At 39.6% G+C, this 14,284-nt stretch overlaps 1 protein-coding gene across 1 annotated transcript; it reads right to left on the minus strand.

The window, feature by feature from the left end:
• Positions 1-7,138: 7,138 nt before the first annotated feature.
• On the minus strand, positions 7,139-8,742 carry LOC114743368 (ethylene-responsive transcription factor CRF4-like). Its single transcript, XM_028931575.1, has one exon. It carries the CDS (start codon positions 8,528-8,530, stop codon positions 7,415-7,417), a length of 1,116 nt encoding a protein of 371 aa, XP_028787408.1. The 5' UTR covers positions 8,531-8,742; the 3' UTR covers positions 7,139-7,414.
• Between the last annotated feature and the right edge of the window lie 5,542 nt (positions 8,743-14,284).

Genomic DNA, 14,284 nt, shown 5'->3' on the forward strand with positions numbered 1-14,284 from the left:
CTTCGTCTAAACACTTACTTTGACTTCTCATTGGATGCATTAATCGCCTGAAATTAACGAGCAAAAACAAACACACGTTATCTACAGAACTACGCACTCAGGTGTGATGGACAGCCAGAAAACACAGCCTCCCTTTACTGTCCAACTTTTCCTTGCCATTCTCCAATGTCCAATTCCGCTGTTCCTTTTTCCCTTCGCCAATTAACAAACTTTTTCCCCTGTCACACTTTAATTTAATGATCTCCCGAGGGCCCTGAAAAGATATATTGTGTCCAGATGGAAGCTGTCAGGTTCATAAAGATAGGTCAACTTGCAAAGATCTTTTACCCCATCAACTTAATTAGTTGTAGATTCAAACTCCAATGCTTCTTTTTATATATATAGGGACGGCCCGACCACGTTCAACTCCCGACATAGTAAACGGGAAAACATTTTTAATACAAATTAGTTATATGTACATTCATCGTGTTTGAAAACATGTAATGAGATAGTCAAAGAGAACGTACGACATCGACATCAAATCTCTCCAAGTCTCCATTGCTTCGGCCTGTCTGCGTGCAAGAAAGCATCGGGTCTCGTGCTCATTTTCTCACTACCTGACAATAGACAGCATTGCAAATTAGTTATTCATATATTTTGGACGCCGTCCTGTTCCATCCCCTGTTCATGAGAATTTGGATCCTTGTTCTGCCTCTGCCTTTACTACGCGAAACACGATGCGCGGGGCTACTCACCAAATTAAAGGGCCCCGTTTTGAATATATATACGTGGTTGTGGTGGTTTAGAGTCAAATGAGGATTACTCTCAATTATTTTTTTTGGGTTTATAGCTATAATCCATGCGTTGTGAAATTACGACCAATCACGTGATGAAATTATAATCTTTGCCCTGACTTTTCAACAAGGTGTGTGTGTGTGAGAATATGTATGAAGATAATGAAATGGGGACGCATGATACATGGTATAATTGTAGCGAGGGAAATGGAGGGGTTTTGAAAGAAAGGGGCGGTTGGACTTGTGTCGGCGGGTGAGGCCTCACTGTGGGGCTCTCCGCAGGGGATCACGACGCGCGTTCCGTTGAAACGCGCCGTGACGCTTCCTCATCATTCCCATTTCCCACGTACTCCTTTCACACTCACAACATACATACAATTTGCATCCTCACAATTGCCATGCGTGTTTCACGTGATCTCCTTTTTCCTCCTCACTATCTTTCACTTTCCTTCCATTTTTCCTGACAAACAGTATTATTTAACCGAACCCACACACGCAAATAAAAAAAAACTTTGAAGTGAAGGCATGGGAGGCAGATTCTTCCGTTAATTTTTTTTTCTCAAATAAAGGCTGTGAAATAATATTAGATAATAAATTAAAGATGTGTTTTTCAGCTTTCGCGGGACCCAGGAATATTTTTTTGGGGCCCGGGGGGGAGGTGGCTAATTTAGGCTTGACAAATATTTTGTTTCTTCTTCTTCTTTTTTTTTCTAAATTCGGAGGAGGAAGGAACGAAAGAAAAGCTTGGAGGAGCGGAGCCTACAAGTGGGGCGAAGTGGGGAGAGGAATGGAGTGGGGCCCATTGTTACTTAAGACGGCCCAATAGCATGCGTCCAATTGTATGGGCCTTGACTTCTTTGGGAGTATTGAGGAACACCCAAAAGTAAATCAACGGGATTAGATCTAGCAAAAAGGGCTAGTCTCTCACAAAGTAACGAATTAAGATTTGAATCCTGTTGGAAGAGGTGTCCACATTTAGTGTTTGACAGTGTCTCAAATAGGATTACTTTCAATAGGAAAATATTTATATTGTAGGAAAAAAAAAAAGGAACACCCAAAAGTATTTTTAAAAAATACGTTTTTTGTAAAATGAGGTAGATTATTTTACATATTTAATTTTTATATGATTAAAGTATTTTTAAAATTATGGTTTGGTTTTTATCCAAATACTCCTTTAGTAATCTAGAGTTGAATTATTAGAAATGGGGAATTTCCACTCATACGTTCTGAATTTCTAATATATTTCGTTGAAATTAAAAAAGCCTTTGAACTGTATTTTTTATATTTAAAAAAAAGGTCATTTCATGATGTGGCAAAAGGTGAAACTAATTAATAAAAAAAAAAATTAATGGCATATCTTATACTACCTTCGATATTAAGTGTAAGATCCAGTGGGATACTTTAAGGTTATAAATGAGAGGAGAGCGGTAGAAAAGCAGGAGTTAAATGGAAGAAAGCACTGATGGAGTTGACCATAGCAGTGGTTGCATGAGAAATTCTGGTGGCCACCAATGCAATATAGAGAGGTAGGCTGGTAGGCCGCGAGCGTACCAAGTTGCCTCTAACTCTGTTCCCCAAAAGCCTCCCACATTTCTTCAATTCCTCACCTAACTTCCCCTCTCTCTCTCTCCCCCCCCTCGTTCCATTGCAACATGACTTGTATCTCCTCCATTTCAAAAAGTTTACCATCTTCCCATTTTCCAAGTTTATTTGAAATCTACATGGATAGTAGACCCTAAGTAGAACGTGAGCTAATAATGTGTGGTAATTCAATATCACCCAAACCTCTGTTCCCTTTTTAAATGGAACCCGTCATGTGTGAAGTCGAAGTGACTTCATTCAAGTCCTGTGTTGGCCCCCGTCGGCACCACAAAGTGAAGAAATCCCCAGCACATGCCCACTATCACCGCATTTTCCCCACCAAAATACTGTCCCTTCTTCACCTCTTTCTATCATTTTCTTCATCTCCTCCCTTTGATTGTAGAACATACGACCCTAGAATCATATATCATCACTATATTTTGGATCCCCTCTTGTAATCTCATACTAACATTAATCACTCTCATGTGTAAATACGCACATGGCCCACTTTAATACTGTTCTTATAACATATCATGCTATGTGTGAGTCAAGGACAAGGCCTATTGCAACTCGTGAATCTGACATCATTCGTTCACACTGATCAGCCACATTCCTACTTCTTTCTGCACAGAAAACAGCTCAAACCTGTACGCACGGCACAGTACAATTCTGAGGCTCCTTCGTCCTTGGCAAGCTTTGGCCATATAACATCATGCCAGGCCAGCTTTTGCCAATGCTGCCAGCAGTGCTCCATCCACTTTCGCTTCGTATCATTCAAAACGATTTCTGTTTCATAATTCCCATTATATGGCCACTTTCCTCTCTTCTGAGTGGCCGCTTCCCTATCGACACCTCTCTTCCTCATTCGTACCCACATTATCAGATCCAACTCCATCGTTGTCTGCATAATGAAAAACCCATTACGGAACTGAAAGTGACTCTCAGATCAATCAGTCTCTAGAATCTGTCCTTTCATTGCTTTCACCAGTTCGGTTGTATGGTTATAAGCTATTTATTTGTTTATTAATTTGTTAATTATTAATTGCTTATATATATAGTTATATATATATATATATATATACCTGTGCCTGTAGAATGACAGAATAACTGAAGCACTATCAGATTACAAGGTGACCTTGTTGGGGTTCTATCCATGACCTTATGGACTATTGGCAAGTCGCATAGGCTAGAATTTAATAAACCATCTAAAAATGTCAGGTCCTTTAAGCTTTTTATGCATACTTTCTAAAAGTGATCGACCAGAGGCCATAATTGCCCCTCCACCCCCGACTGGTACAGTGAAAGTAACACAACTATATATAAACGGTAGTGCTTGGAGATGTGGGTGATGATGCAGAGTGAATCGAAGGAAGTTCTAAATTTAATTATATCTCACGTGAAAGCAGATATCATGAAACTTTGACATTAAAAAAGAAATTTATGGGCAGGAAGATATTTTTATAGTGAAATAGGTTGCATCACAGGATAATGTTTTTAAATTCATAGGACTCCTTACAATCATGAAACTATCATTTCAAACATGTCCTTCCTCCTAGCCATGCCTGCTGCTTCATCATGAACAGTGTGCCTTTTGGAGCTGCTTCCTGAAATTTTATGTCATATTCACAGGGATGGTTTTTTTTTTTTTATTCATTTGAATTTTTTGAAAATGAGATTTTCAGGTCCTTTGCTGTACTATATATTAGAACATACACAACCAAAAAAAAAAAAAAGAGCTCATAATTATGATATTCTCAACTTTGACTCCGCACAACTAATTTTGTCATTATTTTCCTAACGTTTAAAATTTTCAACATTCTGGTTTTTATTAATATTTTAAAAACTATTTATGATCTCATGTGTCTTATATATTAGTAATATATTTTGTAATTGATCATTTATCATGTTCATTTATTTGCTACATTTTATTATTTTATGATTTGATGCAATATTTTGTTAAAATTTCATGTAATAACCAGCTTGAACCCCATATAAACGTACAGGGATTCTTAATTCGTTTCATAACAACACAAAGTTGAGAAAAACAAATCAATTGTTAAGAAAACAAAGTAAATCAATTCTATGTATGCACATCGCAAAGGGGTATGCATTTTTTTTAAAAAAAGGACACACTAAAATGTTAAAAAATAATTTTACGTACTCATTGTATTATACTTTTATATTGATATATTGATTAGTTAAAATGTTTTAAAAATTAAAAAATGATTCGGCAGCAGCTTGCTTTCAATTTCTATAGCCGTATTATTATGTCCCTGCAACTTTCTTACATGCCACTGACTTAAAGTTGCAGAATTGAGAATAAAAAATAGGCACAAAGATGGTATTTAAAGCCAAACCAAGAAAAGATAGTAAATAATAGGAATACAAAACCGACACAGTACTTGCATGAATGAAGAAGAAGGCATTAGGTGAGGCATTTGAATGCTGGGAAGGTGGCAGCAGGGTTTAGATACGAAGTAGTACCGCACAGAAGGCTGGCAGTAGGGCGAGCGAGCACACAGTTAATAATTCCACAGCTGATGAGTTTTATTTATTTATGAATTATGAATTTGAAAGCGGAAACCCCATCAGGTGAGGTGCCACAAAAATAAGTGAAAACGAACTTCAAATATAAATGAAGCACTTGTTTAATTGCAATCCAGGCAGAGTTGGTAAGCTGTACGCCCCTGCAGTAATGGCTTCAAAACGACATCATTTAATTCCAGCACCACTCTTCCGCCGAGCCGCATTAATCCACATACGTATACATACGGCGTGCATACGAAGGCAGATACAGTATTTGAGGTACAAGGAATGTTGCAGAGGCACGTTGTGGGGTTTGATCGGCATAAAAAAGACAAAAGAAATACATATAATGGGGATTCAGGTTGCCAGCTGAGAATTCATATTGATGGACAATAGACTGGGAATTATGGTGGCGGAATAATGTGGTTGTCATTTTCTCTTTTGCCCCCGCCGGACCCTGTCTTTTTCCCTCTTCATCATCAGTTTTTTTCCCTTTCCCTTCTTCTTCTCGTGGTTGGTGGATTCGGGAGACTCCTGAAGATTTCCCTCTCCGAATGAAAAAATTAAAATAAAATAAAAGGACGATTCCGGAATGATGACACGCCTTTTCCCTTAAAGTACCACTGATACTATCAAAATATCTTGTTAACCATAAAAATACACAATTGATCATTCAGTTTAGTCATATTCACTGTGCTGTTAAGATTCGCAGCGGCAATTCTTATTAAGTGGTGTTAAACACGGTGGAATAAAAATTGGAGAAGAATAGAGAGAGGGAGTTGAGGAAGAAGAATGAAGAGGAGAATACTGTGAGAGGAAGAGGAGTGAGGAGAGTGATGATATATTGGTATCTAGAAAGGAATAATGGGAGGAGGCGGGGCGGCAGAGGAAGTGGGGAAAAAAGCTTGGGATTAGGCTGCCGCCTGAGTTTTTGACAGCCTCAGAATGGAGCCCATGCATGGCCGAGGGGAGGAACATGGAGATGGAGAGATGTGACTGAACAAGGGAGAGTGAGAGAAGAATGTGGGAGCATGTCAATTCAAAATCATAATGGCAGACTGATTCTGGGATTGTGAGGGGCGCGTGACTCTCATTATGGCTGCCTCATTTCTAACATATGGGAACGGCAGGTATGCCTATGGCCCCGAAAATGTACATTGCTTCGGACACAATCATAATCATTCACTTTGCAACCCCGCCCTCCCATCTTCATTTCCGTGGAGTGAATCATACTCAACCAATTCTTCTTCCGTTGCTTTCATTTTCTCTTCCCATTTCGTCTCCCCCATATAATACTCTACTATTTTATTCTTTTCTTGTACATTCCCCATCTATGCATCCTACTACATCTACACATTCGTCGATTGAATATATTTCAAGAAATACACTTAAAAAGGGCAGCGACGATTACAGGAGAGAGATGGAGGGGAGGGAAAACAATAGGAATCTTGAATTTGTGTCCGTGTCAAGCTTCCCGTTTTGTCTTGTGCGCACACTGTGTCCGAGTGCTGCCTATTTTCTCAATTAAAGTATTGCACGAGTACTCCATCCTTGTCATGGGACCTCACCTCTTCATTCTATCAAGACATTTCACGTATTTCTTTTTTATTTTTTGCCTTTTTGAATTGAAACGGCCTTGGTTGGGCGGCCGGGCCTCCACGTTCGGGACTCAATCCCGTTTCGTGTCACGTCTGTCTCGTGAGAGAGCGAATTGGAAGAAATCTGGCACCCATCATTCATTCACGCCCGAACTATATATGATTCCTTCAATTTGACTTGCTAACTTTATTTCCTTCCTTTTTCTCCGGGAATCATTTTAGGGGGGCTGCCGGCTCCGGCCAATTAAATTCAAAAGTCAAACACAACACGAAACGCTCCTGCGGAAGTTTTTACACAGAAATGAGTTTGGTACAACGTGGAGGTGAAAAAAAGGTGGGAATGAGCAGGAGTCCCGACAACTCCTCATCCCCTTCGCCTTTTCCTTTATACGGCTGCTTTGCGGCCACCACTCTCATCATCAATACCCCAGAAAAAGGCACCCTCCCCTTCACACCTCCCTCCCGCCTACCACCGCAATCACCGCCTTCCCCTTCCACGCTCTCCATTCCTGTTATCTTCTTTCGAAGAATTATTAGTACTAATTAACCATTAATCGACATCAAAATTAAACAAACAAAAAGAATCTGCTCTTTGCGACCTGGCACTTTCGCTCCCGATCCGATTACGAGAATGGTCGTGAAAGATTGAAGACTCATAAGGAACGACTTAATACATTTTTGGATTCATAGTTGCCGGGACAATATGTTACACTCTCAACATAGGCTAGTTATTAAGCAACCAACAGTGTCAAATACAAATCTTAAACAAAACTTCACTCGACTATCTCCGTTTGCTATTTATCTCGGAGATTTCAGAGACAAATAATAAATATAATATTTGAAAATGCTCATATTTATGGCTGCCACCGGAGCAAAATGTGGCGAGGGACGGCGGCAATACGCGGAACTCACACTCCACTCCCTGAGTGACCCCCCTCACAGCACCACCAGAGGGTCCGAACCCGACAGTATGTCTTGGAAGTAATCGTCCATTTGGCACGGCGTCGACGGCGAGAATGACTTCTCCAACTCCAACTCCAACTCTGCCTCCCCCACGATCATATCGTCCACTCTGAAATCTTCCTCCGGTAACATCGCCGTCGTCTCCCCCAGAAACGGAGGGCTTTCTTCGAACATTAATGAGTATTCCGGTTCTGGCGTCGAGAAGTCGAACACCTGCTCCCAATTTGGCATATCGAACCCGAAGTAATCCTCGTTCTGCGTGTCGAACCCGAAATAGTCCACCTTCTCATCTGGCATACTCGTTTCGCCTTCACACTCCCGAAACACACCTTCCACTTCGGCTGTCTCCGTCTCGGCCTCACTCTCTTTTTCAGGCTCGCTTGCCTTCTGCGGTTCGGTCTCTTCGCTGCAATTGCTTCTGAATTGCAGCACTGACGTGGGAGATGGCAGACGATGTGATTCGTCGCCGGAATCGTAGCCGGAGCCCGACGCTTCCGACTTCACCACTACATTCATTTCCGGCTTCACCGCCACTTCTGCTTCTTCCGGCTTCTCCCTCGGCGGCGGGGTCACGAAGTTTGTCAACGCGTCTGGTCCACGTATCTTAATCGCTGCATTGTCATACACCATAGCTGCTTCCTCTGCAGTGTCGAAGGTGCCCAACCACACGCGTACACGACGAGCGGGATCTCGAATCTCCGCCGCCCATTTCCCCCAAGGTCTTTGTCGTACTCCTCGGAACTTCCTTCCGTTATTCGTAGAAGAAACCTTAACCGGCCGCCGGCAGCCTTGACTTTCTCCTGCGGGCCTCTTCCGCGGATTGGAAGTCACCGAGCTCCTGCAGCTCGGTTCGATGTTAACCTGGTTCACATAACGCTTCACTCTCTGTCGACTAAAGCAGTACTCTCCTTCCTCATCGCTGGAGGAGTCAGTGGCGTCTGGATCGGTGACAGATATCCGTACCACTCTGGGCTCTATGGGACTGTGAACATCGGCAGCCTTGTTGGCCGCACCCGGCTTGGTGTACTTCTTGGTGACACTTTCGTGGACAGTGTATTTGCATAGGATACTCTGTTCCATGATTTCCATCCCAAGCAGAGCGTATTCTGGGCGAAACAAATAGACCCGGCCTTTGGAATAAAAGAGAACCGTGAAGAAGAAGACTGAAACTTTAAGAGGAGCACTCCAAAGGTCTTTTGTTGATAAATCTGCCAAAAAGACATACAAAGGTGGGAGGGGATGGGAAGAAGAAAAGCAATAATGATAGTATTAATGAAATGGGAGGGGGTCAGTGAAGAAACGCGAACCGAAGAGAAAGAGATTGGAATAAAGAGAAAAGAGGAGCTTTTAACATGATGGGGCGGAGAAAGAAACCGCTGGAGGAGCGAAAAGCCCGAGTGAGAGCAATAGGGCTTAAAGGAGAAGCCGAAGGAGAATTATTGGGATGGATTCCGATAATCTTGAGCGATTCTCGGCGACACTTTCCTTGAAGTTTCTAAAGGGAAAACTATGTTGGCGCCCTGGAAGAAGAATAAGGGGATTCAAAATCGAAGAGAATAGAGAGGGGGGGCGAAAAGATGGAGATTCTGGGGTCCTGGACGCTCTGTGTGGCTGTGGGAATGGAGAACAAAGCTAAGCAGCGAGAGTGCCGGTTGAATTTGAAAAGAGAGCTCAAATGGAGAACCAAGAACCAACAGTTTAGTTTTTGAGGGGACCGAAACACCGAAATCTCTGTTTTATAGGATCAAACAGCGGAGATAGGCACGCTCGCGATATCAGACTACCCTTTTTCTTCAAAATTATGAAATTAAATTTGATGCAAATCAGTTTTAGTTTTTTTTTTTTCCGCGAAAAAATAACGAACCATTCAGATTTTTTCATAGCCCCCACCCCATTTACAAGGGGTGTGAGGGAAAGATGTGGCAAAATGGTACGTCCCGCCGCATCCTTGAGATCTTGACACGTAGCCGAACCGGGGCCCGCAGAGGAGCCCTGAACCTATGGAGTAAGAAGCATCAACGGTGCTGAGTAATCATATCTCGAACATTGCGATGCCGGTCACGTGAGGCCCAAGATACCCGGTCACACTTAATATTAATCGGTCAAATTGTTTTGACCAACCAAAAAAGGATCTTTGATTCTAATTTACCTTTTCCCCTGATTTATGCCCCAGATTTGCCGACGAACGCGAGTGATTAAGGCGGGAAGGTCAAGGGTAATTCCGTAATAATGTCAATTTCCGGAAACACTTCAGGCTGTGCTGGCCAGTGGCCATATGGTGGGGCCACTGATTTTTCTTTTTTTCTAGCGGTTAAAGACGGGAAAAAAAAAAAAAGAGCTTCTATTTTAAACTTGGATTTTGCGGTTCCGTTTAATAACAGATTTTTTTATAATATTTACTTTTTACAGCTAAGAACTAACGTGGCGGGCAACCTAGAATTCGCCGCCATTTATAATTCGATTCTGTACGTCTCTGGGTTTTTCCCCCTGTTCACCGTTACATGTATCGAGATATGCCCCTACTGTACGCGCGGGAGGGAGTCGTGCCACACACTCTCTAGCGACGCTGGAAAACGGCGAACACTCGAGTGAAATAGGACTCCGCAGTATCCATTATTGTGGAAATTGAGCTTTGCTTGGGTTTAAAGCAATGATAGGGCATGGCCAGGAAAAAATCAAATGGGAGGACCGGCTTTGACCCACATCAGTAACGTTTGAATATAAATTATATTTTTTCCCAAAAAGGATATAATTAAGACGAGAGTAACGTTTGGGGAATGAATCGCTGTGATTCAAAATCATTTTACCAGTCGGATGCATTATGACGTTGGATTTATTTCCTTCTAACATAATGTACAACATATCAGAATACTGAGTATTTGCTGGGCTAAATAATAATAAACAAGCATTAAGTGATTGGCAGGGGGAATGTTTGGTTTTTGCCATGGAGTCAATGATAAATCTAAAAGAAGGAAACCTTTCAAATGGAAGGCAAGCGAACTGTTTCTTATAAATCAAGGAATGGAAGAATGTCAACGTTTTTATATACGGTGATTACGCTCCAAGAATGTGCAGCGGAGGATTATTTATGATCAGCATTTATATGGCAACAGGACAAATTTTGCAATCACATAGTGATATTCATTTGTTCCGAACAAGTGTCAAAATTATTCTCCCACAGATTTTTTTTTTGGGGGGAGGGTTTCCTTGATTCCAAAGAGAAAAGAGAAACATGCTTTAGAAGTCGCGTAATATTTTGGGCACGGGGAAAAAAAGAAAGGGAGGGGAGCTTTTTGGAGGAGCGCGTGTGAGAGAGTAAATAAAGAACGAAGAGTGTGGCGTGCCTGAGGGAGGTTGATACGTTGCCTAGCGCAGAGGCGCACACATTGCTCGGGCCAGTGGTTCCACAGCAGCACGTGGGCCCCACATCCATCCGACGTACGGCTGCTTTATCGACCTCCTCCTCTCCTTTTACGTACTAACCAAAACTAACCACCGTTACTTATTTCACCCATCTAACTCTTCTCTGTCTCGCAACAAATTAATCACGTTTTAAGAATTCCCATATTCACAGTATTTTCCGGAAAAAAAAGGTTAAAGTGTAATTTTGATCATGATCTTATTTTTCAGATATAATTTTGTTTTAAATCTTTTAATATTATAATTTTGCTCTGATCTTATTTCTCAAGTGTAATTTTACTCTTTATCTTTTTTTCTCTAGTGCAATTTTGCCGCAAATTTTTGAATGCAATTCTGGCCCTGAGGGGCAAAATTACGTCTACAAAGAAAGATTATTGTTAAAATTACACCACTAAGAAGATCAAAGACAAAACTTTATCTGAAGAATCAGATTGGGGTTAAAATTATACTTTATCCCAAAAAAAAAAAATATTTTGAGGCTCATTTTCTTAAGGAACAAAATATTACTCCTCCGGTCCTAATTATAAGATCCAATTGACTTATTTGAGGAGATTAAGGAAGTAAGTTAAATTGGTTATTTATAATAAATAAGTGTTGTGATTCCTAAAATATCCTTGCTAATTAAGTATATTGGCTAAAGCTATCATTATTAGAAAGATTATCTTGGAAAAAAATGCATAAATATAAGAGACAAAATGGATTGGGTCTTATAATTAGGATCAAATAAAAGTCAAATTGGGTCTTATAATAAGGACCGGAGGAGTATATCACTACTAGTTTTTATTCCTTTTTATTCCCCATTCACTTCCATTAATTAGGATGGACCACTCAAAATGATAGGCTGGACACCATCAATTATTAACCCGTATGTGAATTAAAAAGCCCCCCCATTAAACATGCAGAACTAATTAATATAAGGCATATGCCCTCGTTCGTTTCTAATTAGGATTTCACTGTTTTTAAAAAAATCCTTCTGATTTTTGTTTGCCGTTTTCCGTGAATACATGATTTTCTTTAAAATACACACACACACACACACACTAGCAACAAATTAACAAAGCCAACAAGTTCCTGTAATTAATTTATTTCCAAAAACCGTTTGTTATTTTCTTGTCTGTCATTTGGCCTCACTTTTAATTGAATTGGTGAGTATCAATTGCGTTTATTTATTTATTTTGGTGGTTAAAAATACAGGTCAAAGTATATAATTATATATGGCGTTAGCCACTTGTGCAAAAGACTCCAGCAAGTGGGGAGATTGCTGAAATTCGAGATACAAATCTGCCCTTTCCTTGTCCGGTTTGTGTAAACCAAAACATTTATTTTTATTTTTTAAAAAGTACAAAACTGAACAGCATCCAATGATATTTTTGCTGCCCGCTATCACAGGCACAAGCATCACTACTCACTGTGGAAATATTGACCCTAATATTGCCAATTTACGTTGAAAAAGAAACGGCTTATTAATTGGAAACAAGATATTGTGTGCGAGATCCAGAACCGGCCCGGCGAAATATCGCATGCAAAAACAGTGCATAAAACAAAGAGGTCGACGCCTTTTGGTTGTATCTCTGAATTTTTAAGAAATAACGAAAAATAAATAAATTGGAAGGAGACGCAAGTGGAAGGGGGTGATGGTGGCCGTGATTGGCCCTCCCCACTCCAGGTAAGACAGGCGTCGTTATGTGGCACGCAATGATTGGTGGTTGGGCTTTCTTATTTAGAATTAAGGAATTATATATTTTGGGGGAAAAAACAACAAATTAAAATAGAGAGTGAATAAAATTTGCACATAAATTCAAGGGACTGCTTTTTGCCGATTTGGATGGGGAAGGCTGTTTTGGTTTATGTAGCATCGCTTTGTACACAGATACATGTGCTTCCATGTTTTCTCGACTCAACTCGTTCTATTTTAAAACAGTAGTATTCAATTTGAATCTTGAATTATTATTATTATTATTCTTTTAAAACAGTAGTATTCAATTTGAATCTTGAATTATTATTATTATTATTCTTAGAATGAAAGTATATACCTACCAAAAAAAAAAATAGATGATTTGTAATTTTAATGTGCATTCCATGAATAATAAGTATATTTGGTGATGTCTATCAAAAGACTACTGATCAATGTCCAAGGGGTGATGATGCCGGAATCAGGCACTACTCACATGAGATGTTGCATTTTTCCGACACAAAAATAGCGGAGCACAACCATAACTACACACACAAACACAGCTTTAATCAATTGCATAAATATTATTTCTTGCGTTATAAGAAATTTTTTCCAAAACCCCCCCAAAAAAATCAGGTCAAATTATTTGTATTTATTATGTCAAATTCTCTAATCACGCATGGTCATATGTTTTTTTCCCCCTCAATATGAATTTATGATTAAATGAAGTGAATTCTTCGAACTGGCTACTCGGTAAATCATTGTAAAGAAGAGACAGCATTCAACGGTGTGAAACAGAGACGAATAGGGAACATAATTAAGAATTTGTAGGGAATTAATTAATATTATATAATATGGGAAGGAAAATGGGAAGTCGAGGTAATAATGGGAGTGATGGCGAGTCACATGATGAAGGGGGAAGTGGGAACAAGTAAACAGTGTAAAACATGGGTGTGGGTTTGAGGAGTGGCAGTGACGAGGCTGGTGCATATGTATCTGTGGTGTGCATAATTAAATTCACTCATGTGACTTTATCATTTCATGTTTCCCTATTTTCTTTCATTTCTTACCCTACCTCCCCACCTCTTCACTCATTCTTCCTTACTTCCCAGTTGCATACACTGTATTTAAACCTCTTCTAATAAATTGTATGCTTAAAACCTATGTATATACACTAGGGGTTGGGTGACTTGGGTCTAATAAAATAGGCTAATCCCTCGTAACGTGGTAAACGATAATTTAAATTAAATCCTCTCTATCTCGATAAGGTGCTCACATTTAATGTATGATAGTAACTCGAACAAGATTGTCTCTAATAATAGAATAATTGTGAATAGCAAAAAAAAAAAAAACTATTTTTTCCTTGTAACTAACAAGTTATACCTACACTAGTTTTTATCACCATTCATATAACTAACAAGTTATCCCAACTTTTGTTGTTTCATAAAACTATACCTGTGCTAGTTTTAAACATCTTAATTTTTAAATAAATATGTAAGAAATAAACTCTTTTTTAAGCATGCCCTTATCTATAAGAGGCAAGTAAGAGAGAAAAAGTACGAAAGAGAATGCAGTAAAACTTTTAATTAATACAATTAATATATAAAATTAATTAGAAGTAAAAATAGCAAAAACACATTAAATGTTTAGAACCACAAGTGGGATCTTATAAAAAGCATCAAGATAATTTAAATTTCATGTTCTTATGAAAAAGACAGAAGGGAGTATAATACAAGCCTCATTTTAATGAA

The sequence above is a fragment of the Neltuma alba genome, unplaced genomic scaffold (assembly GCF_004799145.2).
Source record: "Neltuma alba isolate B1F8T4 unplaced genomic scaffold, ASM479914v2 tig00004001_pilon, whole genome shotgun sequence".
NCBI lineage: Eukaryota > Viridiplantae > Streptophyta > Magnoliopsida > Fabales > Fabaceae > Neltuma > Neltuma alba.